The following is a 26311-nucleotide window of genomic DNA, read 5'->3' as shown; positions in this document are numbered from 1 at the left end:
ACACATATATTTTCTAGGTGAATTGGAAAAAGTTATACTCCTTGTTTCATCTAAATCTGTTTAAAACAAGAGGGAAAGTGTTGCAATTGTGAACTCCACGTTAAGATGTCAGGAATAGATCATTTACTGCATAGTCTTAGGAGCACTGGACTGAGAGCCAGGGGATTTCCCTCCTAGTTCTTCTGTCCTTTGGGGTTCAAATTAATCTTTTGTCAAAAGCCTACAAGATGATGTCCACGGATTCTTTCATTCAACAAATATGGCCTTTTGCCAAGGACGTTCAAGGCTTTGCTCTTTCCAGCCAAACTATTCTAGAATTTCCGGTATTTTTGAGCAACTCTTAATGTTTAGCCTCGAGTTGCATCCCATTTCAGTTTTTGCAACCCCATCCTCCAGAAGCTCAGGGGCTACTGAAGAGACAGGAATAACGCTCCTAAAAGTAAGTACGAAATGTTACAAGATAGATGATGAATTGTCAGAACTTACTCAAAAGCCAAAACATCCCGCCTGGCCCGAAGCAGTAAAAGACGAAGGGCAGGACCCAGCAGTCCCCGCACCCACTAAACGCGGAGCATAGAGGTGGCGAGCTCCGGGCGGCGGAGTGGCAAGCCCGGAGACCAAAAACACTGCAGTGCGCGAGCGCGGGCGGGGCTGGGCGGGCGTGACCGCTTTCCTGGGTCCGCCACGCCCAGCGGCGGCCTCTTTAAATAGCGGAGCCGCAGGCGGGGCCCGCTGGCGTTCACGTGACTCGGCGTTGCTGGCTCGCTCGCGGAAGTGTTCCTACCTTTGCAGCCGGCGCGGGGTCTCCGGGCGCCCTGCGGGGCAGGCAGACTGGGCCATCCGGCTTCCGGCCGCCGGGATGGTGCAGCTGTACAACCTGCACCCGTTCGGGTCGCAGCAGGTAGTGCCCTGCAAGCTGGAGCCGGAGCGGTTCTGCGGCGGGGGGCGTGACGCGCTTTTCGTGGCTGCGGGCTGCAAGGTGGAGGCGTTCACCGTGGCCGGCCAAGAGCTGTGCCAGCCGCGGTGCGCCTTCTCCACGCTGGGCCGAGTGCTGCGCCTGGCCTACAGCGAGGCGGGTGAGTAACCGGGAGAGCCAGCGGCCGCCTGGGGCCGGGCTTGGGGCCTCCTACTAGCGAACCGAGCAGCCGGGCTGCAGTTCTAGCTGGGGATGGGACTTCTTGCTTCCCGGAACGTGCCGGGTGGTCTTCCTGGGTCTGGCCGCTGATTGCTTGAAGTCGCGTTGAGCTCTGCGGTTGTCGCGGCAAGCAGAGGTATGAGCTTGCTCCTGTGGGGGCGCAGGCGCTGACGTCTCCTATTCATCTTCGTTTATGGCAGAAAAGCCTCTGGCTGGATTTCAGTCATCCCGGATACTTAAGCAAACAACAACAGAAAACTCTTCAGTGCAGCAGATTTCAAAGACTTACAAAAAACGTAGGAATAGGGAGACTAGTGCTGTATCCTGAACCTCCAAGTACTCCCAGCTTAAACAATGATCCCAACTCATGGCCAGTCCCTTCACATCTACACCTCCATCCACTTCCGGTCGGTTTTTGAAAGCTGACATTATGTGTTGATTTTTTGTTTATTTTATTTTATTTGAGACAGAGTCTCGCTCTTGTTGCCCAGGCTGGAGTGTAATGGCGCGATCTCGGTTTACCGCAATCTTCCCCTCCCAGGTTCAAGCGATTCTCCTGTCAGCCTCCGGAATAGCTGGGATTATAGGCATGCGCCACCACGCCCGCCTAATTCTGTATTTGTAGTAGAGATGGGGTTTCTCCATGTTGGTCAGGCTTGTCTCGAGCTCCCGACCTCAGGTGATCTGCCTGCCTTGGCCTCCCAAAGTGCTGGGATTACAGGCGTGAGCCACCGCACCCGGCCATGTGTTGATTTTTAAATGTAGGTAAGTAGAACTCAAGTTTTAGACTGCCCCCCTCTCTTTCCCTAAACAGCTGTAAAAGTAACCATTACTCTTTCCCACCAGAAATGTGAAGCAATACCAACGAATTACCATGTGGGTGAACCCTATTTTAGAAAAATCCAGTATTTAAAACTAGATGCCTTTCAGATTACAGAAGAATTTACCATAGAATTTCTGTAACTAATGCACTTACCTTTGATTCATATTTTATAAGATGGGTGTGAAGTGCAGTATTTACCGTGAAAAAGCTGGTGGCTGTGGTATTAATGGAGAGCTTGAACGTGGAAGATTGGAGATCGCTCTCTCATTCCTCCTTCGCAGCTGGTTCGGTGTGAGTTTATAGAATCCTTGTGGTCTGAGTTTGTGTTAAAAAAAAAAAAAGTTGAATTAATGTATCAGTGATATCCAGACACTAGGATTTTGTGGATCAATTAAAAACTGTGGGGCAGCCATACATAGGTAGTGTCTGACTGTCAAATGAATACATATACAGGCATACCTTGTTTTTTTACACTGCACTTTGTTGTACTTTGCAGATACTGCGGTTTCTTTTTTTAACAGATTGAAAGTTTGTGGCAACCCATGTGGAGCAAATCTACCAGTTCCATTTTTCACACTGCATGTGTTCACTAATATCTCTCTGTGTCACATTTTGGTAATTCTTGGCAATAGTTCAAACTTTTTCATTATTATATCTGTTGTGGTGAACAGCAATCTTTGATGTTACTATTGTAATAGTTTTGAGATGCCATGAACTGTGCCCATATAAGATGGTGAACTTAATTGATAGGCGTTGTATGTGTTCTGACTACTGCTCTGATTGTCTCTGCCTCTCCTGGGGCTTCCCTGTTCCCTGAGACACAACAATATTGAAATCAGGCCAGTTAACAGCCCTGCAATGTCTTCTAAGTGTTCAAGTGAAACTCGCCCGTCTCTCACTTTAAATCAAAAGCTGGAAATGGTTAAGCTTAGTGAGGAAGGAAGGCATGTCAGAAGCTGAGACAGGCCGCTCCATGGGCCTCTTGCACCAAACACTTAGCCAAGCTGTGACTGCAAAGGAAAAGTTCTTGAAATTAAAAGCGTTACTCCAGTGAACACAAATGATTAGAAAGCCTTATTGCTGATGGGAGAAAACTTTGGTTCTTGGTAGAAGATCAAACCAGCCATAATTTTCCCTTAAGCCTGGGCTTACTCCAGAGCAGGGCCCTCTCTTCAATTCTGTGAAGGCTGAGAGAGGTAAGGAAGCTACAGAAGAAAAGTTTGAAACTAGCAGAGCTCAGCTCATGATATTTAAGGGAAGAAGCTTTCTCCATAATATAAAAATGCAAGGTGAAATAGCAAGTGATGATATAGAATCTGCAGCAAGTTATCCAGAAGTCCAGAAGATCTAGTTAAGATGATTTGATGGAGGCAGCTATGCTAAACAACAGATTTTCAATGTAGATAAAACAGTCTTAAATTGGAAGAAGATGCCAGCTAGGTAGGACTTTCTTGGATCGAGAGGAGAGGTTAATGCCTGGCTTTAAAGAACGGGCTGACTCTTGTTAGAGGAGTAATGCATCTGGTGACTAAGTTGAGGCCAGCGCTCATTTACCATTCTGAAAATTATAGGGCCCTTTAAAAAATTATGCTAAATCTACTCTGCCTGTGCTTTAGAAGTGAAACAAGCCTGGATGACAGCACAGCTGTTACAGCATTGTTTACTGAATATTTTAAGCCCACCGTTTTGATCTACTGCTCAGAAAACAAGATTCCTTTCAATTGCTGCACATTGACAATGCACCTAGTCCCCCACAACCTCTGATGGAGATGTGGAAGAAGGAGATTCATGTTGTTTTCATACCTGCTAACACAGCGTCCATTCTTCAGCCCATGGATCAAGTAGTAATTTTGACTTTCAAGTCTCATTATTAAAGAAGTGCATTTGGTAAGGCTATAACTGCCACAGATGGTGATTCTTCTGATGGATTTGGGCAAAATAAATTGAAAACCATCTGAAAAGATCTCACCTATTCTAGATGCCATTAAAACCATTCAGGGTTCATAGAAGGAGGTCAGATACCAACATTAGCAGAAATTTGGAAGTAGTCGATTCCACCCCTCATGGATGACTTTGAGGGGTTCAAGACTTCAGTGGATGAAATAACAGTAGAGGTAGTGGAAATAGCAAGAAAGCTAGAATTAGAAGTGGACTCTGAAGATGTATTGGAATTCCTGCAATCTTATGATCAAACTTGAATGAATGAGTTGCTTCTTATGGATGAACAAAGAAAGTGGTTTCTTGAAATGGAATCTGTTTCTGTTGAAGATGCTGTGAACATTGTCGAAATGACAACAAATGATTTAGACTATTCCATAAACTTAGTTGACAGAGCAGTTGACAAGGTCTGAGAAGATTGTCTTTAATTTTGAAGTTCTACTGTAGGTAAAATGCTGTCAAATAGCATTGCATGCTACAGAGAAATATTTTGTGGATGGAAGCGTCAGTTGTTGGAACAAACTTCATTGTTGTCTTATTTTAAGGATTTGCCATAGTCATCTGAGATTCCAGTGACCACCACCCTGTTGAGTCAGCAGCCATCAGCATTGGCGCAAGACCCTTCACCAGCAAAAAGATTATGTCATTAAAGGCTTGGATGATTGCTGGCATTTTTTAGCAATAAAGTATTTTTAGTTAAGGTACATACATTGTTTTGTTTTTTGTTTGTTTTTTTTTTTAGGTATAATGCAATTTCACACCTAATAGACTATAATCTAGTTCAAATATAACTTTTATGTGCACTAGGAAACCAAAAAATTTATGTGATTCTTTTTATTGCATTATTTGCTTTATTGCAATGGTCTGGAAGCAATCCTCCAATATTTCTGGGATATGCCTGTGTTTAAAAAAGAAAAAAATGAAAAGCCCTACTATTTACTGTCATCATTTATAAAAGAAAAAGAAAACTTAGTACCAAACACTGGATATCTTTAGCTTTGTGAGCAACTTACTCTGCTGTCTTTTTTTTTTTTTTTTTTTTTTTGGCCTACTGACAACATCAAGGGGGCCTGCACTGGGCCACAGACCTATTTGAAAACCACTCATTAACCCTTTAAGTTCCCTTTCAGCAGGAATATTCCAATTTTGGTATTTCTTATAAAATCTGTCTTTAAGAGTCATACCTGTTACAATATTGGTAGTTTTCTCTATGCTCCCCCTTTTAAGGCATAAGAGTTCTTACTTTCAAGAGTTTTATTGAGTTGCAAACTCAACAGTTTCAACGTGTGCGTGTGTGTGTGTGTGTGTGTGTGTGTGTCAGAGAGTGAGAGAGAGACAGAAAGACAGACAGGCATACACACAGACACAGTATGTTTACATGATTTGCTTCATTCTTCCAAGTGGATGTTTATTTTAGATTTTGAAGTGGCAGGTATTATGTAAACTTCTAACTTTCTTGCCTGTCAGATCCTTGGATGACCACTACCTATGCGTATGAATTACCTGGGGAGTTTTTAAAAATCCCCATGCCTGGGCCACACCCTCAATACAGTAAGAGTTTCCCTGGAGCGAAGCCAGCATTGGGGAGAGTCAGATATTTAGCCAGGATTGAGAACCACTGACCTAGAGCTGCGCTGGCTGCAGGAGGCTGTGAGTAGCATTGTAACCTCATTAACGAGGCCTTGAAGAATAAAGATGTTTTTATAATCCGTTTGGCTGCCTTACAGCAGGTTCTGGAGTCATGTGAAATGGAATTACCATCACGGGTCATGTAGCTCAAGGGAAAGTTTCAGTCCATAGCTTGAACTTCAACCTCTGGGTACAGCTCCAATTAATCTACCCATAAATGAACATAAGTAGGGCTGACTTTGGTTATGCTGATATCCAAATAACTTGTTTTCCACTTCTCAGCTTTTCCCTTTTGGCCCCTTCCTTCCATTCACAATAACTGGGACATGAGGATTCCTGCTCAGTGCCCAGCATTCTCCTCTGCAGCAAATCTCCTCATCAGAAATGGAAAGAATCTTACATCAGCCATCTGTATTTACTAAAAATGCTTCTCAGATCTCAAGCAGAAAACATTTTCAGGTTAAAAAAAAAATCTCAAATTAGCTGAAAGTTGTTTTTAAAATAAAATTGGGGGGGTATTAGGGAGAAAATAGGTAGAAATTTTGAAGGATAGGGGCCCCTGATAACATCATCAATAAGGGAAAATTACTTTAGGCTTTGTGTGTGATATGGTTTGGCTGTGTCCCTACCTAAAGTCTCATCTTGAATTATAATCCTCATAATTCCCACGTGTCAAGGGTGGACCAGGTGGAGGTAATTTGATCATGGGAGCAGTTTCCCCCATGCTGTTCTCATGAAGATCTGATGGTTTTTAAGTGTCTGGCATTTCCCCTGCTCACACTTACTCTCTGTCCTGCCACCCTGTGAAGAGGTGCCTTCTGCCATGATTATGAATTTCCTGAGGTCTCCCTAGCCATGTGGAATTATAAGTCAATTAAACCTTTTTTCTTTATTACCTGGTCTCAGGTATTTGCTTATAGCAATAATGTGAAAATGGACTAATGCAGTGTATAAAGCCAAGAAGAGGAGAGACATGAGAACAGCCCACTCCTGAAAGAGAAAGACCTGATGGCCAGGGTCAAGTGCTGTGTGGGGACCTTTGGTGGTCGACACTTGCTAATGGGGTATCTAGTGGTGGTGAGGCATAGAGGACACAAAACCACAAGGCTGTCATTTCCTGCCCTTTAGCACAAGCGTACTAAACCAGCCTCAGCTCATCTGCCCTCCCCAAGCCCTACTTTCTCTCAATTTTCCTGAAGTCTTAAAACATATTTTGATGTCTTATAAATTATTTCTGCCTTCTGATGTCAATTCTGTCATAGCAGTACAACCTTTAATCTGGTATTACTGTTAGCCATGTTTGTGATCTTGCTATAAAAGGGAAAGTTTACTTATTTAAAAAAATCAATAATTCTAAGCTCAAGAATAAAAATGGGAATGATTTTTCAGTTTACTTAATAAAGACAGAAGCTGAGCCTAGACTACATGGTGAAACCCTGTTTATACATATAAACATATACACACATATACAAAAATTACCCAGGTGTGGTGGGTCACACCTGTAGTTCCAGCTACTTGGGAGGCAGAAGTAGAAGGATCACTTAAGCCTGGGAGGTGGAGGTTGCAGTGAGGCAAGACAACTTGGGCAACAGAGCAAGACATTGTCTAAAAAAATTTTTAAAGGGTAAAATGAGGCACTGTACACATAGTGCTTAAAAATATTAATTCCCTTCTCTTTTAAAGGGTTATAGCTTCCACAGACTCCTGTAGACTTGTTTCTCCCTTCTGTCAGTTTGGGAAACAGCATTATTGGGCAAAGAACATAAACTTTTGAGCTCAACAGATCTAGGTTTGAGTCCTAGTTTCCTAATTTGTTGGTTGTGTTGCCATAGGCAGGTTATTTTGCTTGTCTGTGCTTCAGATTCCTGATGTATAAAATGAGGAGGGAGATATATATATCTTGAAGGGCTGTTGTGAGGATTAACTGAAGGAACTCTAAAGCTCTGATCATAAGGATTGTCAGGTAGGCACACTTAGCAAGTGCTGGATTATTTAAAGACCAAGTCATTAATCTGGAAAAACACAAGACCACATGGGCACTATCTACAATTTGCAGACTATCAACATTAGTTAATATATGAATTTTATAGGTGAAATGGACGTGTATAGGTACATGAATAAAAAGGTTTATTGTAATTAAATATTCTTAGTTTTAAAATTTATTTACTAACTTGAATATGATACCAAAAATATAGACAACAGAAGAAAAATAGGTAAACTAGACTTTATCAAAATTAAAGACTTGTGTATCAAAAGACTCTTATCAACAGATTGAAAAGATAACATGGAATGGGAGAAAATATTTGCAAATCATATATCTCATAAGGGATTAATGTATAGAATATATATAATAAAGAACTCTTACAACTCAACAGCAACCAAAAAAACTTGATTAAAAAATGGGCTAAGGATTTAAATAAACATTTTTCCAAAGAAGAAGATATGTAAATGTCAAAAAACATATGAAAAGATGCTCAACATCACTGATCATTAGGGAAATGCAAATCCAAACCACAGTGAGATAGCATCTCACACCCATTAGGATGCCTGTTATCAAAAAAAAAAAAAAAACAACAACCAGAAATTAGCAAGTGTTAGGAAGAATTTGGAGAAATTGCAACCCTTTTACCTTGCTGGTAGGGATCTAAAATAACACAGCCTCTGTGGAAAACAATATGGCAGTTTCTCAAAACATTAAATATAGAATTACCATATGATCCAGCAATTCCACTTCTGGGTGTATACGCAAAAGAACTGAAAACAGGGACTTGAATGGATACATGTATACCAGTGTTTGTAGCAACGTTACTCCCAAGAGCCAAAAGGTGGAAACAGTCCAAGGATCCATTGACAGGTTAATGAGTAAATAAATTGAATAAACATATGGTAGAGTATTATTTGGTTTTTAAAAGCAATGGAATTCTGATGCATGCCACAACCTGGATAAATCTTGAAGAAATTATTCTAAGTGATATAAGCCAGACACAAAAGGAAAAATGCTATATAGTTCAACTTATATGAGGTACCTGGAGTAGTCAAATTCATAGAGATAGAAAGTATAATGGTGGTCTCGTCCTGGGGAGAGGGAGGAATAGGAGGTTATTGTTTAATGGGAACAGAGTTTTTTCGTAGAGGAAAAAGTTACAGAGATGGATGGTAGTGATGGTTACACAGCAATGAGAAGATACCAGTGCCACTGATCTGTAAACTTAAAAATGGTGAAAATAGTACATTTTATGTTTTGTGTATTATACTACAATTAAAAATTTTTAAATTTATTTACTGGGAGAATTTTAGGAAGATGGAGGCCTCAACTTTATCCCAACGCTGTCCAAACTGCTTCTCTGTAAAAGTGAACAAACTTAAGGCACCTGTAGGATCTCTAGGCATTCTACCAAGATTCCAGGGACAGAACAGGTTCAGGCTCCATGTCTGTGGCATAAAAAAAACCATCATGTGCTGGGCGCGGTGGCTCATGCCTGTAATCCTAGCACTTTGGGAGGCCGAGGTGGGTGGATCACCTGAGGTCAGGAGTTCAAGACCAGCCTGGCCATCATGGTGAAACCCCATCTTAAAAAAAAAAAAAAAAAAAAAAAAAAAAAAACCATCATCAGGAGAAAGCTTGCTACCTCTAGAAGACAGGATCATTTTGGAGGAGCGGGCCTGGTCAGCCCAGTGAATGTCCACAGAAAGGGGCAGCACCTGTTTGCTTGCCTCATAAGTACATGAGAAGTCAATGTAATGGCAGCATTTCAATTTCAATTCATTGGAAAAGGGCCTATTTGCTTAATAGTGTTAATATAATAGAGCCTACATTTGGAAGAACTGAAGTTAGATCCTCTGACTTATCCCCTTCCTTACTCAAAATTCTGAAGATTAAAAAAGTGTGTTTTTTTAATCTTTAGATTTAATCCACTAAAATAGAAGGAAATGTAGGGGGCATATTTATGTAATTTGGAGGACATGGTTAGGAACTCAGAAGGCAAAGAGCAAAAGATACTTATAGTACTAAATAAAAATGTTAAGGTAAAAGATGCCATCAGCAAAGTCAAAATCAGACAATAGACTACGCAAAACTATTTACTATTTATGGATGACAAAAGGTTAACATCCTTTTTAAGCAGAGAGCTACAGTTCCATGATAAGAAAAACAAATCAGCAACTTAGTAAAAATTGGACAGCATGCAGAAGAGAAACTATACATGGCTGATAAACACAGGAAAAGATGGCTAGCTTTATAAAAAGATCTGGGAAATGTAAATTATAATAACCATGAGAGCCCATGTTTCTCCCATTGTGTAGAGTCAGTCCTAGTAAGAATATGAGGAAACAGGCGTGTGTAAGCAGTCCTGCTGGTGACATGAATTTCTATTATCTAATTGATAGTAATCTGACAATATTGAAATGTAAAATGCTCATGTCCTTTGGCCCAACATTGTCACGTTTGGGAATCTGTACCATTAAAATAAATCCCCCAGCAAATAAATATATAGATACAGGCCTGTGTATTACTATGAAGCATAGTGGCAAAAAACAACAACAACAACAACAACAAGCAAACAAACAAAAAATCCTGGACATATATTTGAATGTTTATCAGTAGGGGAATTGTTGAATAAATTATGCTTATGTATATATGGGATGTTGAACATATTGAAAAGGATGTTAGATATCCATGTATTAGCCTGGAGGGAGAGAGTTATTAATAATTTTTTTAAGTTGCAGATTGTTAAATATATTTAATGTGATTACATTTTAGTTTTTGTTTATTTTTTAAAAAGACAAAATAGTGCTCTGTGATCTCTGTTTATAAGAGAGAAAGGTGTTCAAAGGCACATACCAGGCCGCATGTTAACATTGGGTCCTCAAAGGGGAGATCATTATGCTTTTCATTTTGCATCTCTTTACGACTTTACCCTTTTTTTTTTATTGCATTTTAGGTTTTGGGGTACATGTGAAGAACATGCAAGATTGTTGCATAGGTACACACATGGCAGTGTGATTTGCTGCCTTCCTCCCCATCAACTATATCTGGCATTTCTCCCCATGCTCTCTCTCCCCAACTCCCCACCCCCCGCTGTCCCCCCCATTTCACCCCAACAGACCCCAGTGTGTGATGCTTCCCTCCGTATGTCCATGTGTTCTCATTGTTCAACACCTGCCTATGAGTGAGAACATGCAGTGTTTGATTTTCTGTTCTTGTGTCAGTTTGCTGAGAATTATGGTTTCCAGGTTTATCCATGTCCCTACAAAGGACACGAACTCATCGTTTTTGATGGCTGCATAATATTCCATGGTGTATATGTGCCACATTTTCCCTGTCCAGTCTGTTATCGATGGGCATTTGGGTTGGTTCCAGGTCTTTGCTATTGTAAACTGTGCTGCAATGAACATTCGTGTGCGTGTGTCCTTATAGTAGAATGATTTATAATCCTTTGGATATATACCCTTTATACACTTTATACACTTGACCCTTTTGAATTCTCATGACCAATGTATGTTACTTTTATAAGTTAAAACTTATACAATCAACAATTTACTTGGATTTGTATTTTCTTTGCATTTCCAACTTTATCTTGTTTCTCAGACTTGTGATTTGTTGGAAGGAGAGGGTTTGAAGTCTAAGTTCAACTCCTGAGAGTTCCTTAATGTATACCTAATTTTAATGTCACAGTAGTAGCGAACTCTGTCAGTTAGAGCTTTGTTGGAACTACAGATTTAGAGCTACAGTGAACACTTAATATAATGAATAAAATGTTACGTGGACAATTAATGGGTTGTCTTAAGACACTAAAATGGGGAGAGATTGCATTTCAGAACCTCAAAGCCTAATGTCAGTATGTCAGTTAAAAATACACCTAAGATTTTATTACTTGGGGTTTTATTCTATTCAATCTTTTTTTTTTTTTTTTTGAGATGGAATTTCGCTCTTGTTGCCCAGGCTGGAATGCAGTCACATGATCTCTGCTCACCGCAACCTCCGCCTCCTGGTTTCAAGCGATTCTCCTACCTCAGCCTCTGTAGTAGCTGGGATTACAGGCATATGCCAGTAATCCACACTTGACTAATTTTGTATTTTTAGTAGAGGCGGGGTTTCTCTATATTGATCAGCCTGGTCTCGAACTCCCGACCTCAGATATCTGCCTGCCTTGGCCTCCCAAAGTGCTGGGATTATAGGCGTGAGCCAATGCTTCCGGCCTCTATTCAATCTTTAATTCAACCATTTGTGTTAGAATTCATTAATAGTACTCATGTCAGCAAGGGAGGTGGTTGTATTTCTAATCACAAATTCTAAGTATAATCTTTATTTCTTCTCAGGAGATTATCTGGTAGCAATTGAAGAGAAAAACAAAGCTACATTTCTACGTGCTTATGTGAACTGGAGAAATAAAAGGACTGAAAACTCTCGTGTGTGTATCCGAATGATTGGGCATAATGTGGAGGGACCTTTCAGCGGAGCTTTCAGAGACCAGATGTACATTGTTGAAATGCCACTCTCAGAGGCCCCCTTGTGCATTTCCTGTTGCCCTGTGAAAGGAGACCTTCTTGTTGGCTGCACAAATAAATTAGTCTTGTTTAGTTTGAAGTACCAGATCATTGATGAGGAATTCTCACTATTGGACTTTGAGCGTTCTTTAGTTATACACATAGATAATATCACTCCTGTCGAGATTTCTTTTTGTGTTGGATATGTTGCTGTCATGTCAGACTTAGAAGTTTTAATCCTAAAACTGGAGTCAGGCCCTAAAAATGGAGAGAGAGTTCACCACCATCCACATAAGACCAACGATCAAATGAGATGGACAGAAGAAGGTAAATAATGAATTTGACTTGCTTTCCTTTTTAGGAATAGGGAAAACGTTCACCTTTGGCAGTCTGAAGGGCCGTGGTATATATTAGGCCTGACCATGTTATTTATAGATTTCATTATTCCTATTTCTTGGGTTTTGGGTTTATGATATGGCTGTCCGTGTCTTACTTTGTGGCATGTAAATATATTTGTCAGTGGAAGTAATGGAACAACCGCTGCTAGATAAGGGATTTCTAGCCTGGTCCTCATATTTACTAGTTGAATGACCTTGGGTTAATTATACCATCTCTGAGTTTCAATATCCTCATGTGTAAAATGGGGAAGATAATACCTATCCTGTTGTACTTTATCAGTTGTGGAGATTAAATGAGCAAGCACTAAGACTTCACAGCCATAGTGCCTTGTAAATATTTTAATAATATTTAAATAATTTTATAAATAAAATTACTATAGATCTATTTAATTGGTGAGAGGATGTTATGAAATCTAATTTTCATTCAAGCAGAACTCTTACATTTTGTTTTTTGAAGGCATCAGTAATGAAATTTCACAGCTTGAGTCAGATTTTGTTATCTGCCAGAAGCCCCTGGAACTTCTTGGTGAAAAAAGTGAACAGTCTGGATTATCTGTTACACTGGAGTCTACGGGATTAGCTGATGAAAAAAGAAAATATTCCCACTTTCAGCACCTGCTCTATAGGTATGATAGAGCTTTTTATTTACCAACATTAAACGTGTGTGTGTGTGTGTATACACATATATATATACACACATATATATACATATATACATATATACATATGTATATATATATATGCCTGCTTAAAGTACATGGAAGTTACATTTTTCTCTTTCTCTGTCTTTTTAAACAAACAGACGTTTTGCTCCTGATATTTCGTCCTATGGCTTGTCTGATGACATCAAGTTGCATTCCCTCCAGCTGCTGCCCATTTACCAGACTGGTAAGTATGACAGTGCAGGAGTGTGACAGTACAGCAAGGTGAAAATGCTCTGCCTGGGCTGGAAGTGGAGACCCATGTGGGTAATACGTTTGGTTCTTCCACTGAGTCTCCCTGTGGCTCTTGGCAAAGTTCTTAGCCAACACCTGTGAGTACTAGAAAGGGAAGTCATACCTGCTAGGAGAAGCCATGGAGAGGGCATGACAGACTGAACTTATTTCCCTTTTTGAAATGGCCAGTGGGCCCAAAAAGTTAGAGCAGAGGTATGTCTGGGTTCTAGCTAGGTATTTGGCAAAGTGTCTTATGATGGCCTTGTGAACAAGGTGTGAAAATGTGGAATGAATGGGAAATAATTTAGAACAGTGGTTGTCAACCCTGCAACACATTGGACTTACCAGAATGCTTTTAAAAAACATTGATGCTCAGGCTCTACATGCGGGATATCAGTTACAGGGCCTGAGCATCAGTATTTTTTAAAAGCTCCTGAAGAGTCTAATGAGCACCATGATTGAGAATCACTAATAGGGGCTGCACTCACTTCTGACCTGATTAACATCTTTAGATGTTATCTAGAGAAAGATACAAATATTATTCTGATTAAATGTCTTTCTAACCCTCATTTATTTTTTTCTTTCTTTTGGTAAATATTTATTGAGTATCTACTATGTTGGGCATTGTGCTGAATGCTAGGGAACTAATAGAGAGTGAAGCATTTGCTTTTACTGAGCTAATTGTCTAATGGGGGAAGGGAGACAGCTGAATAATGGGAGACTCACAGTTCCACCCTGCAATGAGTGATCTGTTGTAAACCTCCCTATGGGAGCCTATAACAAAAGACCCTGACCTCATCTTGAGGTCAGAGAAGGCTTCCTGAGAAAGAGGATCTGAAAAGTAAATTGGACTGACTTGGGAATAAGGGTTGGTGTAGGGAAGGGGAAGAGGGGAAGAGAGCCTTCCAGACAGAAGCAGCAGCAAAAGCTCTGTGGTAGAGGGAGAATCACATTTGAGAAACTTAGAGAAGCAAAACTAAGGGGTGGCAATGAGACAGGGCTGGAGACCAGACAGGGCCAATAGCCATATTAGGGGATCAGCTAAAGATCCAGTGAGCTTCCCATAGCACTTGGAATAAAAACTCCAAATCCATTCTGTGACCTACATGACCTTAATTCTGAGCCCATCTTGTCCCAGTCACCCTGCTTACTGTTTTTCATCCATAGTGGCGTTTCCTTCTGCCTTAGGTAAGCCACATGCACTCTTATCTAAGACCTATTATTCTCACTTCTTGTGCTTAGAGTGTACTTCCCTCAGATCTTGTGTGACTGGTGCATTTAAGTCATTCAGTTCACAACTGAAGTGTAACCTCATCATGGAGGACTTCTCTGACCTCTCGATTAAAATGCCCCTTCTCCTATCACACTGGAGTTTACTTGTTTACTCTACATCCCAATCCCCATCACTAGAATGAAGGCTCTGTGAAAGCAGTTACACTATCTTGTACACTGTTGTATCCCTAGAACCCCGAACAGCACCACTTAGTAGATACCTAATGAATATTGACTGAATAGACAAATGGATGGGTGGTATGTATTTGTGCTGGGCCCTAATGGATGAGTAGAATTTTTAGAAGATGCAGATTTCTGTAAGATATTACATAATGGGAACCAACATTACATGTGTGTAAAAGTGTCATATGTATTTGGAGATTAGTGAACAGTTCTGTTTGACCATAGCACAGATGTGTGGGAAAAAAAAAGAATAAGAAAAAAACTGGACATTTGGCTTTTAGCCAAATATGGAGAGTTCAGAATTGGACTTCTGCTGTTAATTGGTATCCTTGAAGGGTGTCAGTCAGTGTACTTGTTAAACAACTTTGGTTATGAAAAACTACACCTACACGTAGATACAAAACAGTGCAGTGAACCCCCATGTACCCATCAAACAGCTTCAGTAGTGTTGTTGTATGCTGCATTATTTTGATACATATCCCAGAGTTCATATCATTTCATCCATAAAATATTTCAACATACGTCTCTGTATTTTCTTTTACTTAAACCTGGAATGCTATTTCTCATTAAAAAAAAATTTGTTGATATCACCAGATATTCAGTAAGGGTTTACATTTCTCTACTTGACTAAAAAACTACTACAATTCATTTGTTTGAGTCATTCCAAATAAAGTTCATACATTGCAATCGATTGCTATGTCTTTTAATATATAGGCTTTCCCTCCTCTTTTATTTGCATCTTATTTAACAAGAAATTAGACTCTTTCTGTAAAATTTCCCACAATCTGAATTTTTCTAATTGAATCCTTGCAGTGTCACTTAACATGTTTCTGTATCCACTGTATTTCCATGTGAGTTGGTAAATGGAAATCTATGCTGTCCAGTATGGTAGCCATTGGTTACATGCTATTGAGCACTTGAAATGTCACTAGTCTGAATTGAGATATGGCATAAGTATAAAATGCACATTTGATTTCGAAGACTTAGTACAAAAATACATAAAGTATCATTAATTTTTTTGTTTATTGCTTCTTGAAATGGTAATATTTTTGGTATGTTGGGTTAATACAGTATAATTAAAATTTTGCCTGTTTCTTTTTACTATTTAAAATAAGATTACTGGAAATCTTTAAATTACAGATCTGGCTCACATATTTCTATCGACATTGCTGGTCTATACTCAGGCTTGCTCAGATTATTTATTATTATTATTATTTTGAAACACAAGTAGTGTTAAGCTCTGCCAGTGGACTCTTTTTGTGATGTTAACAGCCATTGATGATCATTACATAGATCTGTTAATTTAGTAGGGGTTGCACCCCTACTAAATTATTCTAATTATATTACTCCTTTTTTTATTTCTTATCAGCATTCTTCTGTAAAGAGCAACTTTCCCCTTGCAACTCTTTGGTTACCCGCTGATAAGAGTTTGCATAGCAAAGTCAAGATATGATTATTTCCCATTATTTACTGGTTTCATGGTGTTTTATTTCTTTCATTTTTGCATGCAGGTCCTCTTACTTCTGATGGAAAAAATTTGTCTCAGGAAAAAGAATTGCTGAGTCTCTTTTGCTTTTTCTCATTACCTCATGTGGGCTATCTCTACATGGTTGTGAAATCTGTTGAATTGATGTCGGTCTACCAGTATCCTGAGAAGTCTCAGCAGGCAGTACTCACGCCACAATTTTTGCATGTCATTACAAGGTAGTGTTACAGGGTCACTTGCTGGCCTGTGAGTTGCTTATTTTTCTGTAAATTTTTGAGGCGCTGCCTAAATCTTTGAGAATTGTGTGAACTAGCATAGAGTACTATGAATTCATGAGTTACATGTCATTGTAAGTCTGTCTTTTGATGACCCGTACCTGCCTTTTCAATGTCAAAATTTAGACGCTGATTTTGTCTTTGCTTTGTTTCCTTAGACTGGATGGGGACCCCTGTAAGGAAATACAAGATTCTTCATAAAGGAAGACTTTTGTAGAGAATCTTAATGAAAAGTCAATGGGACCAGTCAGAGCATCTCTTTAAGTTTCTTTTTAGATTTCCTAATTTTTTTTCTCACTGCTACCATATTTTTCCAGTATAAATTGCGTTATATTATAATGGTTTAGAACTGTGAAGGGGCCAGAGAGATGATCTGATTCTCTCCTTGATTAGCACAGATGGGGAAGTAGTTACAGAGCGGTTAGAATTGGCCAAAGTCATGTGCTAATTGGTGAAAGATGCGTTGAGTTGCCTTCCCTTATTATGCTGGCATGTAAACTGGGTTCATAAGCAGTAGCTTGATCTCATTTCCTTTTAATCTCAATAGCACATGATGGTTTTGGTTTTATTTCCTCTTTTTTGAGCTTAGATTATGTTCAGGGCACTGCCTTGTGCCCTCTGACCAAGCAACTGTGAATAAGATACACTAATCACTTTCTAAAGCAACAATGTAAGAGAAGGTTAGAGAGACGTACAAGGGTCACAGACACTAGGAGATTTGTGAAAAATGTCTTAAAACCTCATGAAAGTACAGTAGGCACTGGGAGGAGGAAAATTACTTCTGGCTAAGTTGTGTGGGGAAGTTGTGCATAGCTGACTGTGTTTGAAGTGAAGCATGAAAGCTAGCTAGATAGATGAAGATTGGAAGAGATGTGCATTACAGATTGAAGGAAGACTATAAACAAAAATGGTATCAAGTTTTTAACAACATCCAAAAATTAATTGCACAGGACAGAGATTGCCCCCACCACTGAGTGGTGGTATCAGAATCTCTAGCAGGTGCTGGAGTTTATTTCAAACTGCATAGAACCCATCTGGAGATTCTGATGTCCACTCTTAGTGGTTGTGCTCCCCTCTCCACCTGATTTCTGGCTTAAGGAGAGATGCTGCTGATGGGATTGTGTTTCATAAGTGAACAATGTGGAGGTAGCTAGTCTTACCAATTTCCAAAGTGTTGTGTAGTGAAGTTCTTTAAAGAAGCTGAAAAGTAGAGAGGTGGTGAAAATAGTGCTTGAGAGAGAGCTCAAGAATTTGAAAATTAAACTAAGGACTTTTAAAAAAAGTTTTGACTGGAAAAAATGTTGCTATCAGAACATTGCTTTAGGAAAATTAACGGTGGCTGTTGTGGAAGATGGATTGAACACAGAAAAATAAGCTATTGGAATAGTTCAGGCAAGGATATTAAGGGGTGATATTCAGGCAGTGTAGTGGTAATGAAAGGAGAAGGGAGGATGCATAGGAGAGGCTTCAGCGGGAAAGTTAAAAGACTGGTCTGATGGGATAATGGGTATGTAGGAGGCATGAAAAATTCCACCAACGTTTTGAGTCTGCTTTTATGAAAGAATGGAGGTTGGTGAAATGTGGGGCAAAAGAAATGTTTGGTTTAGATATTTGAGATTGAGATGCTTATAGATTGTCAAGAGATAATGCTAAGTAGGCTTTGGACACATAGAACTGTAGATTAAGGTAAAGAGGAAAGCTTAGAAGTTTTATTACCATAAAAAAAAAAAGAGTTAGTGAACCTGACCCCAGAAGTGTATAGACAGCGAAAAGTTTAAGGACTAAACTCCGGTGAAGATCTTGTTCAGTAAGCAAGAAGAGAAAGAGAAAGATTTTTTTTTTTTTTTTTTTTTTGGAGACATAGTTTCGCTCTTGTTACCCAGGCTGGAGTGCAAAGGCGCGATCTCGGCTCACCGCAACCTCCGCCTCCTGGGTTCAGGCAATTCTCCTGCCTCAGCCTCCTGAGTAGCTGGGACTACAGGCACGTGCCACCATGCCCAGCTAATTTTTTGTATTTTTAGTAGAGACGGGGTTTCACCATGTTGACCAGGATGGCCATGATCTCTTGACCTCGTGATCCACCCGCCTTGGCCTCCCAAAGTGCTGGGATTACAGGCTTGAGCCACCGCGCCCGGCCAAGAGAAAGATCTTTAAGGATGCAGAAGAGTCTAGGAAAATATGCCATCTCGGAAACCAAGGAAAAAGAGAGGGAGAAGGAAGGAATAAAAATGCTAATTTCTGTCCCATCATACAGATATAAAAGACTATCCATCTTTTTCCCATCTTATTGCACATATGTGAAGTACACTGAGAATTTAGTGAGTAGACCCACTAAATCTATTGCCCCATCTCTTATATATAAGTTATGAGCAAATTTGGAGTGTAGAGTCCTGAAAGCGTTATATTGTGAGTTTGAATGGACTTTAATTCGTGGGTTTTGACTGCCTCCTGATAGGAAATTTTTGAGCTTTTCTTATTATCAGCACTAAAGGAGACTGACATCATTAACTTGACTGAAACCATTGGACATTAGAATAGCAATTGCTTTCTGTAAATTCAGATCCTTAATAAGAATCTACACTCCTGTGTTTTAAATCTTACATTCTTACATTGTTGAACTCATTTTTACATCATTTTTTTTTTTTTAGACAGAGTTTTGGTCTTGTTGCCCAGGCTGGAGTGCAATGGTGTGGTCTTGGCTCACTGCAACCGCTGCCTCCCAGGTTCAAGTGATTTCCTGCCTCCGCCTCCCAAGTAGCTGGGATTACAGGCACCTGCCACCATGCCTGGCTAATGTTTTCTTATCTGTAGTAGAGAGAGTTTCACCACGTTGTCCAAGCTGGTCTCCAACTCCTGACCTCAGGTGATCCACCCGCCTTGGCCTCCCAAAGTGTTGGGATTACAGGTGTGAGCCACCGTGCCTGGCCCATCTTTTTTATTTTACCCAGTAGATTAATGTTTTAAAAAATCTTATCCTATAAGGTGGTCTTTGAAAGTTTCTTGAAGATTGGTGTATTTATACACCTAAAGAAAGCAATAGGGTTTTTTTTTAAGAAGCAAAGAACAAAATAAAATCATGTAAAATGCCAACATTATGGAAATGTATTAGTTAGGAAAGTTACCCCCCCCCATGAAATCCTATTCTTCTAGAGTTAACCACATCAAGACATTTTTTTTTTTTTTTTTTTTTTACAATGCCTTATTTTTTACAGAAATTGATCATACTCTGTCCACTGTTCAGCAACTTGCTGTTTTATATAGCAGTATGTCATGGACATCTTTCCATGCCAGCACATTTCAGTTTACTTTGTTGTTTCTCTTGTATGTACTTCTGCCTAGAATTCCAACAGTAGCCAACAGGCTAGATTCCTATGGGTGGAGGTAAGGCAGGAAACCCTGCCTTTTTATCTCTAGAATCTAACGTCATTTGTTTTTGTGGTCATAGCTATTTCCAGCTGTCCTTCTGGTCCCACTGCAGGTGTTTTTTTGCTTCCCTGTCTCTCAGTTTACTTCCCAAGGTTGCTAACTTGACTCCAGATTTGTAAGTGGTGGTGCTGTTGTCCCAGTTATTGTCAGGACTCCGAAGATCATTTTCTAGAACTTTTCAGTAATAGAGATGGCAGTGGGCTGCCATCCAGGCATCTGTCGTGCACTTACTGTGGAGTCCCTAGGTCCTTTTTGTATGCAGAAGCAACCTGGAGTTGTGGAAAGAGGTAGAAGAGTGTGAGGGGTCAGGAGACCCGGGATCTAATTGGCTCTGCTCTCCAGAGAGGCGGTGGACCAGTCATGAACATTTCATGCCCCAGTCTTTAAAACTAATTCCTGGACTAGGTAATTCTGAAGATGCTTTCAGATGGCCTCTCATTTTCAATTTGACCATTGGATTTGAGTTTGCATAGTCTGCGTTGTCCAGCATAATCCAGAATGGATTTCATCATGAGGTGGGTGAGGAAGAACAACAGTTAAGAAATAGGTTTTAATCCTGGTTTTGATAGACACCCATCTGTACCTTGGGCAGGTACTAGGGGCATCATTTGTCTATAAAATGAAGATATTGACCCAGATCCATGGTTCCTAAGTAGGGATGCACATCAGAGTCACATAGGGAGTTTTTTAGAAATATATACTTCTAGATTCAGCCCCTAGAGATTGTGATTCACTAAGGGTGTTATGGGGACTAGTTACATATTTTTAAAAACACATCACAGGGATTCTGAGGCATTCCTCTTATTGAGAAGCAGATTAACTTGGCAACATTTGACAAATACTTGAGTCTTCTGCCACCCCTGCCATTGCCCTGTTTGCCTATGAAGCCCTCTCTACTGTGGGCATGTTGGCTCTTGGCCTCACTTTGCTCAGCAGCCTGTGTCTTCCTCCTCAGTAACAACCTGCAGTGTTTCACTGTGCGGTGCAGTGCGGCAGCAGCTCGTGAGGAGGACCCGTACATGGACACCACCCTGAAGGTAAGAACTGGCTTATGAAGACAGTGAAACCTTAAGATCACAAAGGGGCACATGAATGCTCGTAGATTTGCCCTCAGTCCTAAGCTAGGCAAGAAAAAAGATCTTAAGGTTGTCTAATGTATTGAATTAGAACTTTTGGATATAAAATAGAATAGTGATTCGTAGCTTAGTTGATAGTTTTTAAGATTGCTTTGCGAACATTTCACTCTGAATTGATTTACTGCATAGTTTTTAAGGTTTGGTAAAGAATATAAAAAGTGTGAACTGAGAGCAGTTCACGACTATAGTATGCTATAATTTTATTTATTTTTTTTATTTTAACTTTTAATATTTTTGAGGCAGGGTCTTGCTCTGTCACCCAGGCTGGAGTGCACTGGCGCAATCATGGCTCACTGTAGCCTTGAACTCTTGGGCTCAATGATCCTCCCACCTCAGCCCCTCAAGTAACTGGGACTACAGGTGTGCACCACCATGCCCAGATATTTATTTATCTATCTATTTTTAGTGAGAAGTAATGTGCTTAGTCTCTTAAAAAAAAAACAAAACTCTTGACCGCAAAATAAATGTAGACATTATTATGTTGAGATTCTGTGTTTTCTGACTTTAAATTTCTGTTCTCAGAAATGTACTGATCATTTACCTTATATTCATCTATGTTATAATACTTCTGAAGTATAAGCTATTTGAATTGGATATTCGTTAGGAATATACATGCTGCAAGAAGCTCCTAAATCATGATGCTCTGTATTTCAAAAGTTGGTTTATATCTGTCTGGAACCTGTAATACCTTTTTTCAAAAAAATAAGCCTTCAATAATGATGGTTGTCTTAAGTGCCGGACCTAGTGCCTAATGTGTCTGAGATACTCTTTCAGAGTCACTGTTGCCTAGATTGTGTTATATGATAGTGTTTTATGGAAAGCATGGCCTCTGAGTTCCTAGTGACCCTTTTTAATGGCCTGCCTGTGGTTTTCTGTTGTTGACCAGGGTTACTGCCTGCTCTTAGCCTCTTGGGAAACCACAACCACAGATTTCCTGTGCCTTTGTTTGTTTAAGATATACACATGGCCTTTCCAGAGATTATTTTAAAATCAGGGTTATTTCCTTCGTAAAAATAGAAAGATAACAGATTAAAAATATAAAACTTCCTTCTTTGTCCTCTTCTTTCTTTTCCTTGCCTTTTCAAACCTCAGAAAGACATAGGCTTATATAGGGATGATGGTGCAATTTGAAGTACCTAATAGATTGAAGTAGGATCAATATGCATTTGGAAAGAAAAAAATTCCATGTATTTTCAGAGTCTTATAAAAGCAGAGGGAAGGAATAAGGAAGAGATGGAGGGATAAGGAGAGGTGGGCATCTGGTGGGGGTATGCCCCCCTTGAGGCCAGTGGAGGTAGGAGGGGAAGGGATAATCACACCTCACGGTTCCTCCTTTCTTGCGACTCCACCAGTTCTGAAGCCCTAGATGCCAGTTAAACAAGTGCACATTTAGCCGGCTTGCTGACTCAAGCTTTAGAGCTGTGATGTCTGAAAAAAGTTTCACAATCTGAGAGTCTGGTTGAAAGTGCATGTGGTCTGTGTGCTTTTCCTCTGAGAGTCTGGCTCCTTAGCACTAGCCAAGCCACCTTAACTAATTTTACATGGAGGTAGCAATGAATGTGACCTCAGAATCAAAACAGCATGCATGGACAAGAAGGTAGGGTCCTGGCAGCAGCTCCCAGAATAGAGCTCTTCCGTTAGTTTTCTTATCCCTTCTGCTTGAATTAATGGTCTTTTACAAGAGCAGAAGGCTGGCTCCTCTAGTTTATCTACGTGCTCCAGCCTGTCAGCCATTCCAGGTACTGTTCATACCTAAGAGGCTAATAGTCAGGGGCTATTGGAACATACAAGCATTTCTTTCACACACACATCCACAAAGAAAGCATTTTATTTACTCTATGAGCAGTAGAATAAATATCCTTTCATAGTGTCTGCTTTTGCCTAAAACCCATTTGGGCATACCCCTAACTATCCTGCTACTAATGGGGGTTTCCTTAGGTGGCTGGGTACCAGCTTCCTCTCCTGGAAGTATCTGTGGAGCCACTCTGTAGGGCACACACAGAAGTTCCTGCAGCTGTGGGACCCTCTTTCTGCATTTATTCAATCAATAATTTATTGGCTGAGTAGCTCTATACAATACATATTGGTTACATAGGTTTGGATAACCTCCTCTATTAAGAATAGGAATTTGGCTTGGTGGTTTTTGTTGTTGTTGTTATTTTTTTTCGGGGGTGGGTGGTGGCTAGGGGATCGTGGGAACAGAGAGATTTTATCAATAAACTGATTTTTGAAGATTGAAGTGCATGTACCTTTATTCCTTGCTTAAATTTGTGATTTTCCTTTACTAGGCTTGCCCACCTGTTAGTATGGATGTCTGTGCTTTAAGAATACAGCTTTTCATAGGCTTGAAAGCCATCTGTCACTTTAAAAACCACATCATACTTTTGACTAAAGCAGACCCTGAGACGATTCCAGAGAGAAGAGGGTCACCCAAGAGGCTTCTGTAAGCATCCCCTTGCCCCAGGCATTCCTGCCAGTTTCTGGAATGAATTGTAACTGGTATATTTTGTGTTTATTTTTTTTTAAATCATAACTTGTAATGATCAAATGGCTTTTTGTTTGTTTGTTTTTTCAAATGGCTTTTATGTGGTGGTCTTTTTCCAGAGAAAGAAAAGAAAAGAAGATTCTAACAATCTTTGTAATGTACTTTATAACTGACCTGGAAACTTTTAGGAGAAAATGGATTATAAAATAGTTTCAGTAAAAATCAATGATGTTTTAGATTAGTGAAGGGACATACTCTTCTGTATAATTAATGGGATTGACTGAGCCTATAATACTAATTCAAACTACAGGACTTTTTGCCGTCTTTCTTCTTTGACCCTTTCAGTAGTTACATTTTTATCCAAAAATTATTTTCTGATACTACAAAAGAAATTAATAGTGTATGTCTTACCTTAAAGCACGTTTATGATCTATAGATGTGGGCTGATCTATCTGAAAATAAAGTTGAATTTTGATAACATTCATCTCTTGTTATCTGTTAGGTTTTCTGCTTTCCCATTGTTTAGAATAGGATGTTTAATTCCATACTAATTATGCTTCTATTTGATGTTTTCTTACTTAGTGGTAGAGATTGCAATCCATTTCTCTAAGGAAAATTTAATCAAGAAAGAAATCTCTTCAGGGAGAGAAGCATGTAGTGTATTTCAAATCCAACATAGGTTGTTTTTTTTGTTTGTTTGTTTGTTTTTTTTTTTTTTTTTTTTTGAGATAGAATCTTGCTCTGTAGCCCAGGCTGGAGTGCAGTGGCAGAATCTTGGCTCTCTGCAACCTCCACCTCCCGGCTTCCAGTTCAAGCAATTCTCCTACCTCAGCCTCCCAAGTAGCTGGGATTACATGCATGAGCCACCATGCCCAGCTAATTTTTGTATTTTTTAGTGGAGATGGGGTTTCACCACATTGGCCAGTCTGGTCTTGAACTCCTGACCTTGTGATCTGCCCAACTCGGCCTTCCAAAGTGCTGGGATTACAGGTGTGAGCCACTGCGCCCGGCCCAACAATAGGTTATTTTTAACATAAATTTTTACTTTTTAAAATTGTTAGTGGCTGTGCTTTGTTGCATGAACAGGAATCAGAGGTTGACTTTGGTAACTGATAGCTTTGAGTGTACACAGAGTGGTCTAGGGCTGAGTGATCCTAAAAGCTTCCTGGCGAGAGGAAAAGCAGTTTGTAGTCTTGCACATTTGACATTCTAATAGCATAATTTTTAAATGATCTTTTAAAATTTCTAATTCATTTGAAAATTAATTTGATAAACAATTTTAAAAGAATGTACACCAAAGAAAATGCATCACATAGTGAAAGTAAGAGATAAGATGGTGCTTTAAGCAGACATGTGTCTTCAGCATATTCTTAGCAGCCATGATGTTGCTTCTGCTTAGATTTATGGCATAGGGCATGCTAGACACATGAAGGCCAAGTGCAGAAAGGAGCCTGGGCATAGGCATTTTCGCAGCCAAGGATCTTTTCTTTTTGATAGGACTTGCCTGTTCTTTGACCTTCTTGCTCATTTTAGAATACTTGTGGAGTGAATTGGAAGGAATTGGTTTATCATTACATGATAATTACAGAATATTAAATGCAGTAAGCCTATGTAGTATTGTGAACTAATATTTCATAAAAATGGAATGTACAGTTAATCACTGAAGAAAATAGTAAATGAAAATGATTTGTTATTTTATATCCAATATTTACCATTTATAAGTACCATTTATTAATCATGTCATTTTAAAATTCTTGTCCTTTGTTTTGCTTTTAGTTCTAGAAAAGATACCAGTGTTAAGATCAAAATACCTCCTGTAGCTGAGGCTGGGTGGAATTTGTATATTGTGAATACGATCTCACCAGTGCAACTATACAAAGAGATGGTACTCTTCAAACTTCCGATTCTTATTTGTAGATATTTAGAGTGAAATTATGATCAGAAAATGATTACAATTATCATACATTCAGGATGCCACAGCCATTCAGCTTCCTGGCTTTGTGTGACAGTGAAGTGTGTATCTTTCTCTGCCTCTTCATTTTTACAGCTTCTGACATCCAAGGAACCAGTAAGACTCCCCTACTCATACTCATTCTCCTAAGAGGATCAATTGGTCAGTCTAAACATAGTCTTTGACCTTAATTTTGAATCCTAGCAAAGATAGCTAAGAAATTGAACAAAAAAAAAAATCTAGGATCATTTACCTCTGTCCCACTCTTCTTACTTAGAAATACTAGCAGATTGTCCTGGGGCGCTACAGCTACTTTAGCATTGTCCTGTGGGGAGGGACTCAGAGTGAGCATCCTCATTCCTGATGTAAGCAGTGATAGCTTCCTACTCATCCCTGGCAATTATTTTAACCCTTTATTTTGAAACAATTTCAAACTCACAGAAAAGTTGCAAGAATAAGTATATTCTTCCCAGCACTTTAGGAGGCTGAAGCAGGTGGATTGCTTAAGGCCAGGAGTTTGAGACTAGCCTTGGTAACATAGTGAGATCCCAACTGTACAAAAAATAAAAAAATTAGCCGGTCATGGTGGCATATACCTGTAGTCCTCACTACTTGGGAAGCTAAGATGGGAATATCACTTGAGCCCAGGAGTTTAAGGCTACAGTGAGCTATGATTGTACCACTGGACTCCAGCTTGGGTGACACAGCAAGATCCTTATTCTTTTGATTCTTTTTTAAAAAAGAAGAATATTC

General features: G+C 39.6%; 1 protein-coding gene across 12 annotated transcripts in view; it reads left to right on the top strand.

The window, feature by feature from the left end:
* Window positions 1–344: 344 nt before the first annotated feature.
* The window catches only part of HPS3 (HPS3 biogenesis of lysosomal organelles complex 2 subunit 1), a 44322-nt gene continuing 18355 nt past the window's right edge, over window positions 345–26311 (top strand). For 3 of the 12 annotated variants that reach the window (XR_004264371.1, XR_004264372.1, XR_004264369.1), the window contains exons 1-9: window positions 732–1076; window positions 11844–12338; window positions 12867–13035; window positions 13212–13297; window positions 16311–16503; window positions 19900–19941; window positions 20942–21023; window positions 23411–23565; window positions 25384–25492. Coding sequence is in view for 7 of the 12 variants with exons in the window: in XM_032263680.1 (XP_032119571.1) it covers window positions 860–1076; window positions 11844–12338; window positions 12867–13035; window positions 13212–13297; window positions 16311–16503; window positions 19900–19941; window positions 20942–21023; window positions 23411–23565; window positions 25384–25492 (1548 nt within the window). In the remaining 5 variants the exon portion in view is untranslated. Of the gene's footprint in view, window positions 440–731; window positions 1077–11843; window positions 12339–12866; window positions 13036–13211; window positions 13298–16310; window positions 16504–19899; window positions 19942–20941; window positions 21024–23410; window positions 23566–25383; window positions 25493–26311 lie in introns of those variants that run through there. The other 9 variants (XR_004264364.1, XR_004264368.1, XM_032263702.1 and 6 more) reach the window with 8 other exon arrangements.

The sequence above is a fragment of the Sapajus apella genome, unplaced genomic scaffold (genome assembly GCF_009761245.1).
Source record: "Sapajus apella isolate SASKATOON/1434 unplaced genomic scaffold, GSC_monkey_1.0 scaffold4, whole genome shotgun sequence".
NCBI lineage: Eukaryota > Metazoa > Chordata > Mammalia > Primates > Cebidae > Sapajus > Sapajus apella.
Note: the sequence above shows the minus strand (reverse complement) of the source record. Positions and strands in the feature narration are given on the sequence as shown.